The sequence below is a fragment of the Haliotis rufescens genome, unplaced genomic scaffold (genome assembly GCF_023055435.1).
Source record: "Haliotis rufescens isolate VD_foot unplaced genomic scaffold, xgHalRufe1.0.p SCAF_19, whole genome shotgun sequence".
Lineage (NCBI taxonomy): Eukaryota > Metazoa > Mollusca > Gastropoda > Lepetellida > Haliotidae > Haliotis > Haliotis rufescens.
The window spans coordinates 15,972,436-15,987,395 of NW_025963879.1; the positions used below are offsets into that span (position 1 = coordinate 15,972,436).

Genomic DNA, 14,960 nt, shown 5'->3' on the forward strand with positions numbered 1-14,960 from the left:
ACTGATTTTAGCTTCAACTGGATAAACATTTGAACGTTAGAGAATTTGCATAGACGGTGTCACGTACTGTCTTCTATTTGAGTTCCAGGCTGTTTTTGGTTAGTCTACAAAATTAGAATCAAGAAATTTGTCAAGATGTTTTACAAGCATAGTCTTGGATGGAAGTCGCCAGTTTGAAAGATGCTTTCTGATTGGCCTATGTCAACTTCTTGATAGTCATTATATTGGTCGGTCTAAGTTCGCGAAATGTCGTTCTGAAGAGATTTTAATGAGATTGGATAAGGGTGGACTTTTAAACTAACCTGCAGAGGGTAAACTAACTGGAACATCACGCCAACCTGCAGGCGTTGATTGCAAGAATTTCACATACGCTTGCTGTGCGTCATGTGGATGGATCATCCCGCCACCCGGAAGAACGACAGTGTTCAGTTATAACTTGTTTGGACATCACGTCAACCTCCAGAGCGTGATATAGATGTGGCAGCCACGTGAGACTGTTGTGTCTAACATCACTTCGATCAGCCTGCAGTTTTTAGAAGTTCACAACATCACGTCCACCTGCAGTGTGTAATTTGTCTTGGCTTGACTTAGCTCATGTCTACCTATACGAGTAGACAGGCTGTGGTCGATCTCACGATTGGACGACTCGAAACAGCGTTAACTGGTCCTCGCTATCGAATGAAAACAATGGCGGACTAAAACTGCTCTTGGCACAATTAACATGAGCAGAGCTGTTTGCTTCAATCTGTATCGCTCAAAACCAGACGTGTGAGGTGTATACATGTAGCCATGTCGCCCACAAACCCGGGACCCGTGAAGATCCGTGGTAGAATAGGTCTTCAGCAACCAATGCTTGTCGTAAAAGGCGACTAACGGGGTCGGGTGGTCAGGCTCTCTGACTTTGTTGATGCATGTCATCGATCCCAATTGCGTGGATCGATGCTTATGATGTCAATCACTGGATTGTCTGGTCCAGACTCGATTATTTACAGACCGCCGTCATATAGCTGGAATATTGCTGAGTGCGGCGTAAAGCAACAAACCAACAACCAACACAAACCCTGACAATAACTACTCTGATTGAAAGCCAAGGATTCGAGATTGGAGCCCGCGATCAAAGGATACTGGCGCGCCAAATGGACGCAAAAGGGATGAAGCTAACCACAGTGACTTACGGCGCATCGGACGACTGGGCCAACCGTGCCAAATATATGATGGTAAAGGAGGAATTTGAATAAAGTATAAATACTCAGATATTACACCTGAAACTGTATACCTTATTTATTCACAATCATACATAGCTTTTGTTTCTCTCAAGTCTAATCAAACATTTTATGTCTCCAACATTTTATAACCGAAACTTAAAGGTTTAAATAATTCAGGCGAAATAGGACAAGTACGTTGTGACCTTGATCCTCACTTCCCGATTGGGTATGGAGTCGGTACGAACGTATTGATGTTGGTTTTGCTTGTTGTCAGCGTAAGGGTAGAATCTGTAAAAAGATGAAAATCCATTGTGCACATTAAACTTTTAACAGTTTCGACTGAATTGCTTCAGCACACGAACGTATCACATGTTCAAATTATCTTCTGTCATTACAGGTCAAACCTTAAATCTAAAACTGAACTTGTTCAAATATAAAAATTAAAATAATCAAACATCTCTCCGAAACCCATGGGATTCATCTTCAGCACAATTAAATATGAAGAATCTTTTCAAAGGCAAAGAAGAGGAATTTGAAATTTGTTTTTATAAAAGCAAATTCATTTTAATAAAAGAAGAGGAATTTTGAAATTTGTTTCTCCAAAAGCAAGTTCTGATAAGTTATTTTAGCCTCTGAGTATAGGTGTAGATACTGTTGAGCACTTACTGCAAAATCCGCATGACAATGCGCAGTTGTTCCTAGCCCATTCCTCGTAAAATCCCTGACACATTTCCTTTGGTCGAGAACTGCACGATGACACCCTGTCTATGCACTCATTGCCTGTTTCAGAAAAAAAGTGTGCCTTGATAGTAATAAACAGTATAATATACGCAGCATTGTACAGGTTGGTTAAGTGGTGTGTTAAACATTAACTTATACTTTGTTTGTTTGTTTGTTTGTTAACTCCGCACGCAGCGTTATTCCAGCTATATGACGGCGGTCTGTAAATAATCGAGTCTGGACCAGACAATCCAGTGATTGACATCATAAGCATCGATCCACGCAATTGGGATTGATGACATGCATCAACCAAGTCAGCGAGCCTGACCATCCGATCCTGTTAGTCGCCCCTTACGACAAGCATAGTCACCTTTTACGGCAAGTATGGGTTGCTGAAGACCTATTCTACCACGGATCTTGACGGGCCTAACGGAAACATATCACTATACATGCTTATTGATTTAATAAATCTGATGAAAATGGATACTTAAAATATCTAATTTTACCCAAATTGTTTGATTAAATTATCATAATACATGTTTGCGGCATCATAATGTTGGCGAAAAATAAACTGTATCCTACCACTTTAGTCTATGGATAAAGCCATTTGTTACTGGCATTCATCGCTCAATCAGAGTCGATGAATATAAATAAGACTGAATCACAATTATAGAAATGATCAGTGAATAAAATGTAGATTTCGTAAGTTTTCAAACAGTGCAGCGTTAAACAAACGATCGAAAACATTCCTTCAGCTGTGTCACCGTGCATGATCACCTGATCCATGCATTGGCTGCTTTGGACCTTGTCTTATGTGGAATTTGCATGACAGGAGCTCCCTGAAAAAGTAACTTACCACAGAGGCCACACGTGAAACGGCAGTTTGTGTGTCCCCAGTTCCCGTCCTCGCAACCATACCCAGTCTTTCCATTGCGGCAGTCAGTTGGAAAGTTGTCTTGACAGGTGGGAGGATCCGCTATCAACAGAGGCAGGGATGCAAGTTATGAGCTATATGCAAAGTCAAAATAAGTGTTGAGTGAGTCATTTTGGTATGACGTTGCTCTCAACAATATATCAGCCCAAAACATTAAGGTCATATATGTTTAAAACTTTGACAAAATCGGTATGACGACAGAAAAATGATCTTAATTTGAACGAATCTGAAATCTAACCAACCATGAGCAAATCTAGGTAACCAAGGGGCGTAACTCTGAAGGGCGAGTTGCAGCGCCTTAGATCGTTGGAGCACCAGTGTCATTTCTCCTCACCAGCCCAAGAATGTTTGTTTGTTTGTTGTTTGACGCCACACTCAGCTATATGACGGCAGTCTGTAAATAATCGAGTCTGGACCAGACAATCCAGTGAGTGACATCATAAACAGCATTCCAACACACCACGAATGTTCTTCACACATCCATTGGAGGGGGCACGTGTGGCCCAGTCGTCTAAGGCGGCGCGATTCGCTGTGCAGAGTTGCGTCCCTTGGGCACGCCAGAAACCTATGATTGTGGGTTCGAATCCCGGTTTGCCCCGATTATGAATGTAGGTTTGTCAGCACCATACCTGTGCTCGTGGGTTTCACCGAAGTGGCAAACGTCTGAGACCTGCATCAGTTCGGGCTTTCCTCCCACATTAAGCTGACACGCCGCGATATAACTGGAATACTGTTAAAAGCGGCGTTAAGTCCAACTCACTCACTCCATTGGAGGGTTGACCTTCGGATCTCAACCACTCTAACCCCTCGGTGTCAACTACAACACCACTCCACACCAAGGGCAGAGTAAGAAGCTGTAGAAGCCATTACAAGATCAATATGCGTTGTATAAAGTTTCTTTGGACCTCTTAACAGAAGAATCATGTGACAAGTCGTACATGCCAATAAAAAAGCTGCCAAAGTGTGAAGAGATATGGAATGTTAGTGTTATTTTCTCACCACACAGTTGACATGTCCTGGGGCAATACTTGATAGCCCATTTGATTTGATCCCCCTGAACAGTGCATCCTGACGCGTAGTGTCTGCACAGAGCATAGGAGAGGATGTCTTTACAGACGTAAGATGGTGGCTTCTTCACAACGGGACCTGTATAAGAAAAGAACGGGATGAACTGGGTTCTGCACATCGGTACTGCTCAACCATTTGATGGAGCATTGTTAAGTACGATCGACCCTGAAGCAAGTGACCCTAGACCGGAAGTTCTTCATCGAACCACGTGGTTGGGTTAATCACAAGTTAAAGCTGTGAATCGGTCTGTAAAAATAGGTTCCAATCCAGGGCCTTGTTCCACGAAGCGATCTTAACGGTAAGATGATCGTAAGTCCCATACTTTAACATAGGCTTACGACAGTCGTAGCGCTAAGATCGCTTTGTGGAACGGGTCCCTGGATGGCCACGAATCCAGGATGTACTCACTCAAATTGTATTCGCCTTGCATCCATCCATCCAGACATATACATGGAATGCATGCATGAAAAGAATTAACACAACCAATTATAGGAAGGTAGCCTAAACGATTAAATTACCTATATTTGTGTACGATTTTGATACTTTCAAGTTGATGTCACATCAGTTATAGTCATATCTAACAAACATCAATAGTAAGGTATGTAGGTGAAGACTGCATGACTTTCGATCATGTAATAATTCAGAGGATCTGTGGTAGAAGTGGCAGGCAGTGACTGCATTGTGTAATCCTCTTACCACAAAGACCACAGGTCTGTTTACAGAACAGTAAGCTGTAGTCTCCGTAGTTGCAGGAGTCGCTGTGACAACTCGTGAAGACGTCTCTGCATGGAGCTGGCGTTGTTTGCATGACGATGCCATCTGAAATGTTGTTATGGGATATATTCTGGCTCCAGATTTAGCAAGCCAAGTATAAGACTTTATTATATAAATGTTAATTTCAGAACATCGGTGGGTTTAACTCAGTTGGTTGGTTGGTTGGTTTGTTGTTTAACACCGCACTCAGCAATATTATCTGTCTTGCTTAATAAATGTATGATGTCAAACTGCACAAAGGTGCGCCTCTTACTATCCATTTTTGGAACTAATCTAGAACAGTTGGTTGGTTGGTTTGTTGTTTTACGCCGCACTCAGCAAGATTCCAGCTATATAACGGCGGTCTGTAAATGATCGAGTCTGGACCAGACAATCCAGTGATTAATATCATGAGCATCGATACACGCAATTGGGATCGATGACATGCATCAACCAGGTTTAACTCAGTAATATTCTTATATCGATAAAGCAAACAAAAGCGACAGAACCCTTTCCATATTCGTAAGAAATCTCTGTCAAAAACAGAGTCGTTTTTACGATTCCAATTATATCATGAGCATATGTTTATGAATCACTATCAAATAGTGATGATACCAGGTGCATATATTATGCAAATAGAAACTCCCCTATGGCGCTGTGGGTGTTGAGATGTATTTGATTCATAAGCTACCAAAAAAAAATGGATGTGTTGAAATTTACCAGTTTTAATACTACACACACCATGCTAGCACGCCAGAAACCTATGTTCATTAAAGGTGTTTGGGTCATGGGCGTCCCAGTCGTGTAAGGCGCCGCAATTCGCTGTGCAGAGTTGCGTCCCTTGGGCACACCAGAAACCTATGATCGGTTATGTTTGTCAGCAACATTCTCGTGCTCGTGGGTTTTACTAAACCTGCATCACGTCGGGATTCCCTACCACATTAAGCTGACAGCCGTGGTAAAACTAGAAGAATGTTCAAAGCGGCGTTAAACCTAACACACTCACCCATACAATGGTAACGACTTACAACTCACAGATAACAGGTTAGGTTCGTAAATGATCGGTTAGCATTTATTACATACACAGTAGACTCGTGAAGATCCTGGTTAGAATAGGTCTTCACGAACCCAGAATTGTCATAAGAGGCGACTAACGGGATCGGGTGGTCAGGCTCGCTGACTTGGTTGATGCATGTCATCGTAACCTCCATTGCGTGGACAGTTGCTCATGTCAATTACTGGATTGTTTGGTCTAGACTCGATTATCTACAGACCGTCATGTAGCTGGAATATTGCTGAGTGCGGCGTTAAACAACAAACAAGACGAAAACAAAAGCATGCATGGTATGTTACAATTTGCTTTCGACGTTTATTGAATTTATGTAATCGTAGATGTATGTTTATTTAAAATTTAAACACGATGATAGTGGCATTTATGTCCAATCATGTACATTCGCTTACCTATGTGGCTGAGTAATGTTACAACGAAGACAAGTGCTGCAAGAGAATGAAAGAGAAGGTCAGGCGTATTACTTCTTTCGATGTTTTCTTTTCCTTTTGCTTTTCTTATTCACTGTGAATGAAGATCACTATGTGTGTGTTGTAAAAATCGATGGCAAAAGGAAGTACGTGCATTGTGGCTACTACCATCAACATCAACAACTGTTTGTTTGTCTGTTGAGAATACATTTAATGAATATTTGCCATAATATTGTCGGATGAATAACAGGCTTGTTTGTTTGTTTGTTATTTAACGCCTCACTCAGCAATATTCCAGCTATATGACGGCGGTCTGTAAGTGATTGAATCTGGACCAGACAATCAAGTGATTGACAACATGAGCATCGATCCACGCAATTGGGATCGATGACATGCATCAACTAAGTCAGCGAGCCTGACCACCCGATCCCATTAGTCGCCTCTTACGACAATCATAGTCGCCTTTTACGGCACGCATGGGTTGCTGAAGACCTATGCTACCCCGGATCTTCAAAACATTGTTGCCTTCGGTGTAAAACAACATTCATTCCTAAATTATCTTAATCTGGTGAAGGGGGCACGGTCGGCCCAGTCGTCTAAGGCGCCGCAATTCGCTGTGCAGAGTCGCGTCCCTTGGGCACGCCAGAAACCTATGATTGTGGGTTCGAATCCCGGTTCGCCCCGATTATGTTTCTAGGTTTGTCAGCACCATACCCGTGCTCGTGGGTTTCACCGAAGTGGTAAACGTGAGACCTGCATCACTTCGGGCTTTCCTCCCACATTAAGCTGACACGCCGTGATATAACTGGAATACTGTTAAAAGCGGCGTTAAACCCAACTCACTCACTCACCCCCTAATCTGGTGAGTATTTTTTTACTGCAACAATATTTTGTTATTTATATTCGTTAACCTGTACACTTTTGAATATCAAACGACATATTAAACATTTTTGCTTAGCGCTGAATATGAAGTCGGTAATCTTAATTTCAAGGCACAAGTGTATTTGACATTAGAAAAGAAAATAACACGTTGAACGCATCTTACCTTGCAACATTCTCCAGGTATTTCGCTTAACGAGATTTCCTCTGCTTAACAACAATTGTTCTTATACACATTCAAACGCCAACGTAGTGAAGATAAGACACAGGGTCAATTTCAAACGTCGGCTGCAACAGTTCACATGTAAGGGACCATTCTCTTAAAACTATAGAAATATATCTTCAGGGGCAAGTTACTTACCCCATATTTTTTGTTTGAATAAAACAAGAATTTTTATACACGTTAATCAATGCCATAATTATAGTGATGCGAAATTGTTTTCGACGTGTAGCTCGTGAAGTGAAGTCATTATATAGGACGTGTCAAAACACATGAACAGGTGCGTGATAGATCGTCGAGTCACATGCATTGCAGAGCGTTGCAATATTTGATAAGTTGCAGATCACCATATATTTACCACTCAGACACAGGGTACTGATTCCGAGCTGATAACTCCTTATACCCACGCACAAATGGTGTCTCACTCATTGTTAGTCAATGTTTGTTTTGCAGTACATCCTTGTTTGAGTGAAAATTTAATGTTTATTTCAATTTCAAATGTCCGTTTAACAGAAACAATAGGCATACTCTCGTAATATTATCAACAAGCTTTACGTGTCTATATAAAACACAATGAACTAGATCTTGCGCGACATTGACGCCAACGCGGGTGATAAGAAGTCAACACAGGTGTGAAGGGTCACTACGTGGGCCTGTGTGCGAGATGTTTTTCACACCAGCAAACGATTTCATTCAATCACACGACTTTACTACGTTCTTTTCTTCATGAAAACATAACGCCCAACAATGTCAAATCAGTTGTGAATACAGGCGCCATATTTCATTGTATGTTTTTATATAATCTGAACATACACATCTGTCTTGCTTAATAAATGTATGATGTCAAACTGCACAAAGGTGCGCCTCTTACTATCCATTTTTGGAACTAATCTAGAACAGTTGGTTGGTTGGTTTGTTGTTTTACGCCGCACTCAGCAATATTCCAGCTATATGACGGCGGTCTGTAAATAATCGAGTCTGGACCAGACAATCCAGTGATTAATATCATGAGCATCGAGCCACGCAATTGGGATCGATGACATGCATCAACCTAGTCAGCGAGCCTGACCACCCGATCCCGTTAGTCGCCTTTTACGACAAGCATAGTCGCCTTTTACGGCAAGCCTGGGTTGCTGAAGACATATTCTACCCTGGAATCTTCACGGGTCTAATCTAGAACAGAAAATATATATGTGTGAACACGGTTTCTCTCATGAAACACAGGTTACAAAAATACAGTTCGACCAATTTTCCATAAACAACATGGCTCAGACTCCTTGTTTCGAGAGTCACATATTTGACATAAAGGTAGATATTACCCTTTGTAAATGACCCGTGAAGATCCGGGGTAGAATAGGTCTTCAGCAACCCATGCTTGCTGTAAAAGGCGACTATGCTTGTCGTGAGAGGCGACCAACGGGATCGGGTACGTGTGATGATAAACCTATCAGCATTGACTAACTAACATTGACAATTATACCAGCCCATCAGCCTTTGAATGGAAACACGGAAGTTGGCGAAAAGTGAAAACTTACCTTCATTTATGACAGGGAAGCGGCCCGTTTGTCCATTTGGGCGTTTTGACAACACTGCAGCTGCTTTGACAAGCATACGCGAGCAAACACAAGCATATGCATGCTACCTACATGTTGGTCGAGTGTTTTTATTGCCTGTAACAGGTCACGGTGTTTTGTAAGTTAGCAAGGTTCTCTGATAAGTGATGGAGATCTTACACGTTTACCGCTTTGATGAAGCCCAAGTACCAGTTCTGCGAATAACGTATTGCGCGTGCGCATCTCAATCTTTGTCGTTGATGTTGGCGTGTTCTGGCTGAGGTTAGCGATGATGATGATGATGATGATGATGATGATGATGATGATGATGATAATAATAATAATAATATGGGACTTCTCCCAAGAAGCGTTGCCTAGTCAAACCCACCAAGAACTTTTCTGAGAATATGAAGACTACCCAACACTGCAGCCTTCTGCATTACCCAGATTGTCAGAAGGGCTGTATTCCTGGTACAAACCCGGGTACTCTCCCAATGTCAGTCAACAGATTAGGAGGTACCAAACCTAGGGCACTGAGAGAACAAGGGGGAGTCGGACAACTGGGTACTTGGTACTTATTATTATCATTATCATTATTATTTATATTATAATAATAGTTGTTGTTATCGTTATTTACTCAGTTTTATATCACATGTTGAATTAGTTGCAAGTTTCCTCCTAGATTAGATAAATACTTTCCTTAAACACGATGATGAGGACATTTTACATTGACTTCAAATTCAATTACTGATAGCCTTCGTTCAGTATTGGACGCATGCAATCTACATACATCAGGTGGGTCCTATTTCTTCAATAATGTAATAGTTAATAGGATTACATGTACATAAATGCTGTGTTTGTATATAAACAATTGTTTCCTTTAACATGTTCGATTTAATTTAATTTGATATTAAAATAAATGCGAGGTGGGTTAGTGTGCCACAGAAACGAACGTATCCAATTTTGAATGACATTTTATTTGATTATATAGCATACTCAATGTTAAGTAAAAACAAATTTTGTATCACAGTATATTCATTGTTATATCCTATAACATTGACTATAATCACATAATTTGTTCGATGGCAGCCATAGAGGTAAAAAAGTTAAACACTTTTTTCGGGTACCTGTAGAAATGCACGTGCAGAAATGGTCTCGCTGGAATGAGTACTTTATTCTTAGATCATGATTAATCCAAAGGTTGTTCCCCCCAAGATGCAACCTGACCATAAGTTCGCAGCTTTTTCCGGGATCGATTAAAAGAAAAGATATAATACAGAATCTAAAAACATGATCAAGAACCCCCGCATTCACTTTCGGATCGAACGGAGTTACCCTCGTGGCTCGACAAAACCGAATTTGGGAGAACCAAACTCGGGAACACTGTGTAGGAACATCTGGTATATATACTCTCCGAACAAAGTAGCGGATCAAGAAATATAAGTGTTATAAAGAGCTATGAAAAATGACTGCTAGAGAGAGAACGGTTTCTGAACCAAACACCTAACGCTCCAACACCTCAAACATTCTTCCTTTTGACACTTCAGTGAGCTTGTCCACAACGTGATGAACGCCTGAGGGCTATTGAAATGCTTCCGACATTAGAACTCAGGGAAAGGTAGCCAATATGTTCAATGTGTCTCAGATTTGCAGACTTCTGAACATATAACTGACATAAAATATTAATTACTGGCCCCGCAATTGTCAAAAAAACACGTCCAGAGTCGATAAAAAAGACACTAGGTTTTAAGGAATCGAGCTAATCAAAACGCCACCGGCGTTAAAGTCACTGACCAGGCGATTCGTCTGTGTGTTTACAGCGTATAACCTGGGGTACCGCCGATGGTGTCATGTAAAGTTTACAGATTCACTATCCATGCAATGGCCAGCCATGAGTCCTGACCTTTCCCGCACAAAACTCGTCTGAGACATGATCGGGAGGGGTGTTCGCCGATGCTACGTGAACCAAACTGGTCCAGGCGTTGCAAGAGGAGTCGACAAGACTCCCTCAATTGACGACCCGTGAAGACCCGGGGTAGAATAGGTCTTCAGCAACCCATGCTTGCCGTAAAAGGTGACTATGCTTGTCGTAAGAGGCGACTAACGGGATCGAGTGGTCAGGCTCGCTGATTTGGTTGATGCATGTCATCGTATCTCAATTGCGTGGCTCGATGCTCATGATATTATCACTGGATTGTCTGGTCCAGACTCGATTATTTACAGACCGCCGTCAAATAGCTGGAATATTGCTGAGTGCGGGGTTAAACAACAAACAAACCAACCAAACAACCCTCAATTGACATTGATTCGGACCATGCCGCGCGGTTTAAACGAATCGTGGCGGCATGGCCCATTGCTGATCACCTCAGCTCAAACGTTCATTTTTTAACTATACACTCAGAAACAGGTTTTTTTTCTCGCAAAACAAACAAAGCAACAAACTGTTGTGCTTGAAAAGTCAATTTATTCACCCCGTGAAGAGCAGGGTTAGAACTAATCTTCAGCAAACCATGCTTCTTGTGAAAGGCAACTAACGGGATCGGGTGGTCAGTCTCGCGGACTTAATTGATCGTATCCCAATTTCGTAGCTCGATCCTCCTTATGTCAGTCACTGGATTGTCTGGTCCAGATTCGAGTATTTACAAAACGCAGTCATGTAGGTGGATTGTTGTTGAGAGCGGCGTTAACCAACAAAGTACAACATTTTACTTTTTATCCCTTTTTGTATTTATTCGGGATAATAATCCTTTCCTGCTACCTTCTTACCCAAAACAGGGCCATACACGACCCTCCATTGTACGATTCCGGCTGAATCATAACAATCGCGACAATTGATACTCTGGATCTGGAGAGTATAAAACTCAAAATTCTTTCTCACCTGATCGACCATATCATGTTTCCTGTACATAACAATATCTATTCAAACTGTTTAAAATACTACTTCTTTGAGTGGCATTTAGAAGTTGGAATGGTAACTAAGACAAAGTTGTTATGGATGAGCAACTTCTTTATTACAATTGGGCGACGTTTCGGTGTAGATTCTAACACCGTTATCAAGCAAATGATGATTTGTTAGAATCTACACCGAAACGTCGCCCAATTGTAATAAAGAAGTTGCTCATCCATAACAACTTTGTCTTAGTTGTTTGAAAAACTATTTTGTGAGCAATGTGGACAACTTATCATAACGCTGCTTCTCTAATGTAACTTACTTTCTTCCAGCTCCACAATGAGAATAATCTACGTCATAGCCCTGGAAACAGTTTTAGTGACGCTAAGCCAACAGCGGGCAACCCAACATTCAACTGCCTGCAAGCCCTGCCTCTGTAAACAACGCTATGCTGACTGCTCAAGCAGGATTCTCACAGCTGTTCCTCAGCATTTGCCAACTAATATTACACATCTCAGTCTGAGGAATAATTCACTGGAGGAAATTAAAAATGGGAGTTTCATCCACTATCCTGGCTTGACTGACCTGAATTTGGAGGACAACAAACTAAGTCTCTCTTCAAATGTTTACAGTCCTTGTGCGTTTTGTGGACTGGTACAGCTACGTGTTCTCAGACTCAGCGGCAACTTTGATTCTGCCTTAAATACACCATTAAACTATTCCTATCCTGACAAATCGTTGAGACAACTGAAATCATTGGAAGAGCTGTACATTGATGGAATACCCAAAACCCCGATGGGAACTGCCTTCAGAGAGCTGACAAATCTGACCTCACTGATATATACGGGTCACTGTAACCTGTTGTATATACAAGAAAACATGTTTGTCACTACACCGAATCTTAAATTACTGAACTTATCAAGGTGTCACATTAACGACATCCACAGGAACGCGTTTTCTCCACTGAAGAACATTCACACCATAGATGTATCCGGAAACACTGGTTTGGGTCTTTCAAACGCAACCAATTCTGCTTATGGGATGATTGGGACTAAAATAAAAGTTTTCAAGATGAACCAAGTTGTTCCGCCCTTCACGATTGGCGTGGTTGCAAAAAAAACATCTTTCAAATATTTGAGAAACACATCAATTCAAGAGCTTCATGCTGGACACAATTTCATAGAGATATTGGAGGGAGGTATTTTTGACTTTTACCCCCCAACACTAGCGCGAGTGTCAATTGTAGACAATCGTTTCACTGTTGGTGTTTATGTATATGATATTATGAAACTAAAAGGGTTAAAGAGTATAGATATGAGCGACATGAGCATTTCTCATCATTTTTTTAGGAAGTTCTCAAAACAACAACGTCGGAATCAATACACTGATCAGGTGTTTTTTGGTCCTCCTGATCTTGAAAATTTTACTGCCAGAAACTACCAAATGAACTCAGTTATTTCCAGCATTCACATCAAATTACCTAATATCAACTCAATTGATATTTCCAATAACGTTATAACAAAATGGAAAGGTCCCATTAAAGGTTTAAAATCTCTTAAACGTGCAGATTTGTCATACAATTTCTGTTCTTACATAGAAAAACGCTTCTTTTCTGAGTGGCCGAATTTAACGTTTTTAAACATTTCAAATAATTTGATAGGTGATGCTCTACGTACACTCGGAAAGGATAGTGGGACCATCTTTCAAAACTTGACAAATATTGAAACCCTTGATCTTTCAGGAAATAGAATCCGTTTCCTTCATCAACACATATTTCAAACCAATACAAAACTAAGTCATTTAGATCTCAGCAACAATGAACTTAGAGACTGGGAACCTGATATCAGACAGTTGAAAAACCTTAATTATTTGGATCTTAACCAAAATCAACTCCGGACACTTGGTTTTACCTTTCGTGAATCTTTGGGAACACTTTCAAAGAATCCTACTTTAGATATTTCCCAAAACCCACTCTCATGTACCTGTGAAAATCTGGAGTTCCTCAATTGGCTATTTCAACATGCAATGTATTTAAAAAATTTGAGTAATTATACATGTGTTCATCCAATGAATACACCAATCCCCTTGACTGAAGAAGAAGTAGATGGTTTACAAAGACAATGTAAGCCACTTTTTGGAATTATAACCAGTTGTCTTGTTGGTATAACATTTACCCTGTCGTTCTCTGTCATGGCCCTGGTGTACAGATATAGGTGGAAGCTGAGGTATCTCTATTACGTAGCCAGAGATCGTTATCGCCCTGTGGGAGGTGGTGTGGGAGGGGAACTAGAGTATGATTTCGATGCCTTTGTGTCTTGTTCTGATGAGGACTTGGATTTCGTGGGCAAGTTGGTTTGTCAGCTGGAGGGACAGGGCAGGCGGCTATGTATTCATCACAGAGACTTTAAACCCGGAGAACCAATCGCATCAAACATTGTCAAAGCTGTGCAGACGAGTAGACGAACACTCATCATACTTTCTCCGAACTTCCTGTCAAGCACATGGTGTCGATATGAATTTGAGATGGCGAAAATGGAAGGTGTTTATGAAGCCAGAAGCGTCATCCTTGTTGTGAAGATCGGTGAGGTTGAAGCAGAGTCTGTTCCTCGTGAGCTTCTGTACATGATGAAGACGGACTCCTACACAGAGTATCCGGAAAATGCTGTGGATCAGGCCACATTCTGGATAGCACTGAATGAAGCCCTCGAGGACTAGGAAGACTAAAACGGAATCGGTTTCGGTGGATAATCGAGACTGGCTTTGATATTTTCAAGAGGATGAAAATGAAGTAATATGAATTCAGATTGATGGTTAAATAGGTGATGTTAATAAAGCGACAGAACCCTTTCCATATCCAATAGAAACTCTGCATAAAGCAGAGTCGATTTGCAGAAAACCTTGTTCATAGAGTTGAACATCTCAATATGACGCCAAAGATGAAGATTGTATAGGTGTACAGTGAAAGTTTTGTTGAGGGCTGTGAGAATAAGGACACATTTCTCCTCTTATGCAATTATTGTACAAATACGAGAGGCGTTCAATAAGGTTTGCAACTTGAATATTAGACCAAGTCGCAGAACATCTTTTGCACTTTTATTTTTCAATATAATCTCCATTCACCTCAATACACTTATTCCATTTGTCCTTCAAGCTTTTAAAACCACTTTTATAGAAATCCGCAGATTGGCCCTCTTAACACGCCTCTGTGGCAGCCTTTATGTCCTCGTCATCCTGGAAGCATCTTCCACGTAGGGCAGAT

At 41.1% G+C, this 14,960-nt stretch overlaps 2 protein-coding genes across 2 annotated transcripts; one reads left to right on the top strand and one right to left on the bottom strand.

Annotated features, from left to right (window-relative positions):
- Nucleotides 1–1,266: 1,266 nt before the first annotated feature.
- Nucleotides 1,267–7,324, bottom strand: LOC124137607. Its single transcript, XM_046503990.2, has 7 exons — nucleotides 7,205–7,324; nucleotides 6,142–6,177; nucleotides 4,624–4,746; nucleotides 3,859–4,005; nucleotides 2,782–2,901; nucleotides 1,872–1,985; nucleotides 1,267–1,493 (listed from the first exon to the last, which is right to left on the bottom strand). Exons 1-7 carry the CDS (start codon nucleotides 7,212–7,214, stop codon nucleotides 1,417–1,419), a joined length of 627 nt encoding a protein of 208 aa, XP_046359946.2. The 5' UTR covers nucleotides 7,215–7,324; the 3' UTR covers nucleotides 1,267–1,416.
- A 2,215-nt stretch (nucleotides 7,325–9,539) lies between these two features.
- LOC124137605 (toll-like receptor 4) lies at nucleotides 9,540–14,884 on the top strand. Its single transcript, XM_046503988.2, has 2 exons — nucleotides 9,540–9,606; nucleotides 12,034–14,884. The coding sequence occupies exons 1-2, from the start codon at nucleotides 9,587–9,589 to the stop codon at nucleotides 14,414–14,416; spliced, it is 2,403 nt and encodes an 800-aa protein (XP_046359944.2). The 5' UTR covers nucleotides 9,540–9,586; the 3' UTR covers nucleotides 14,417–14,884.
- Nucleotides 14,885–14,960: the final 76 nt, after the last annotated feature.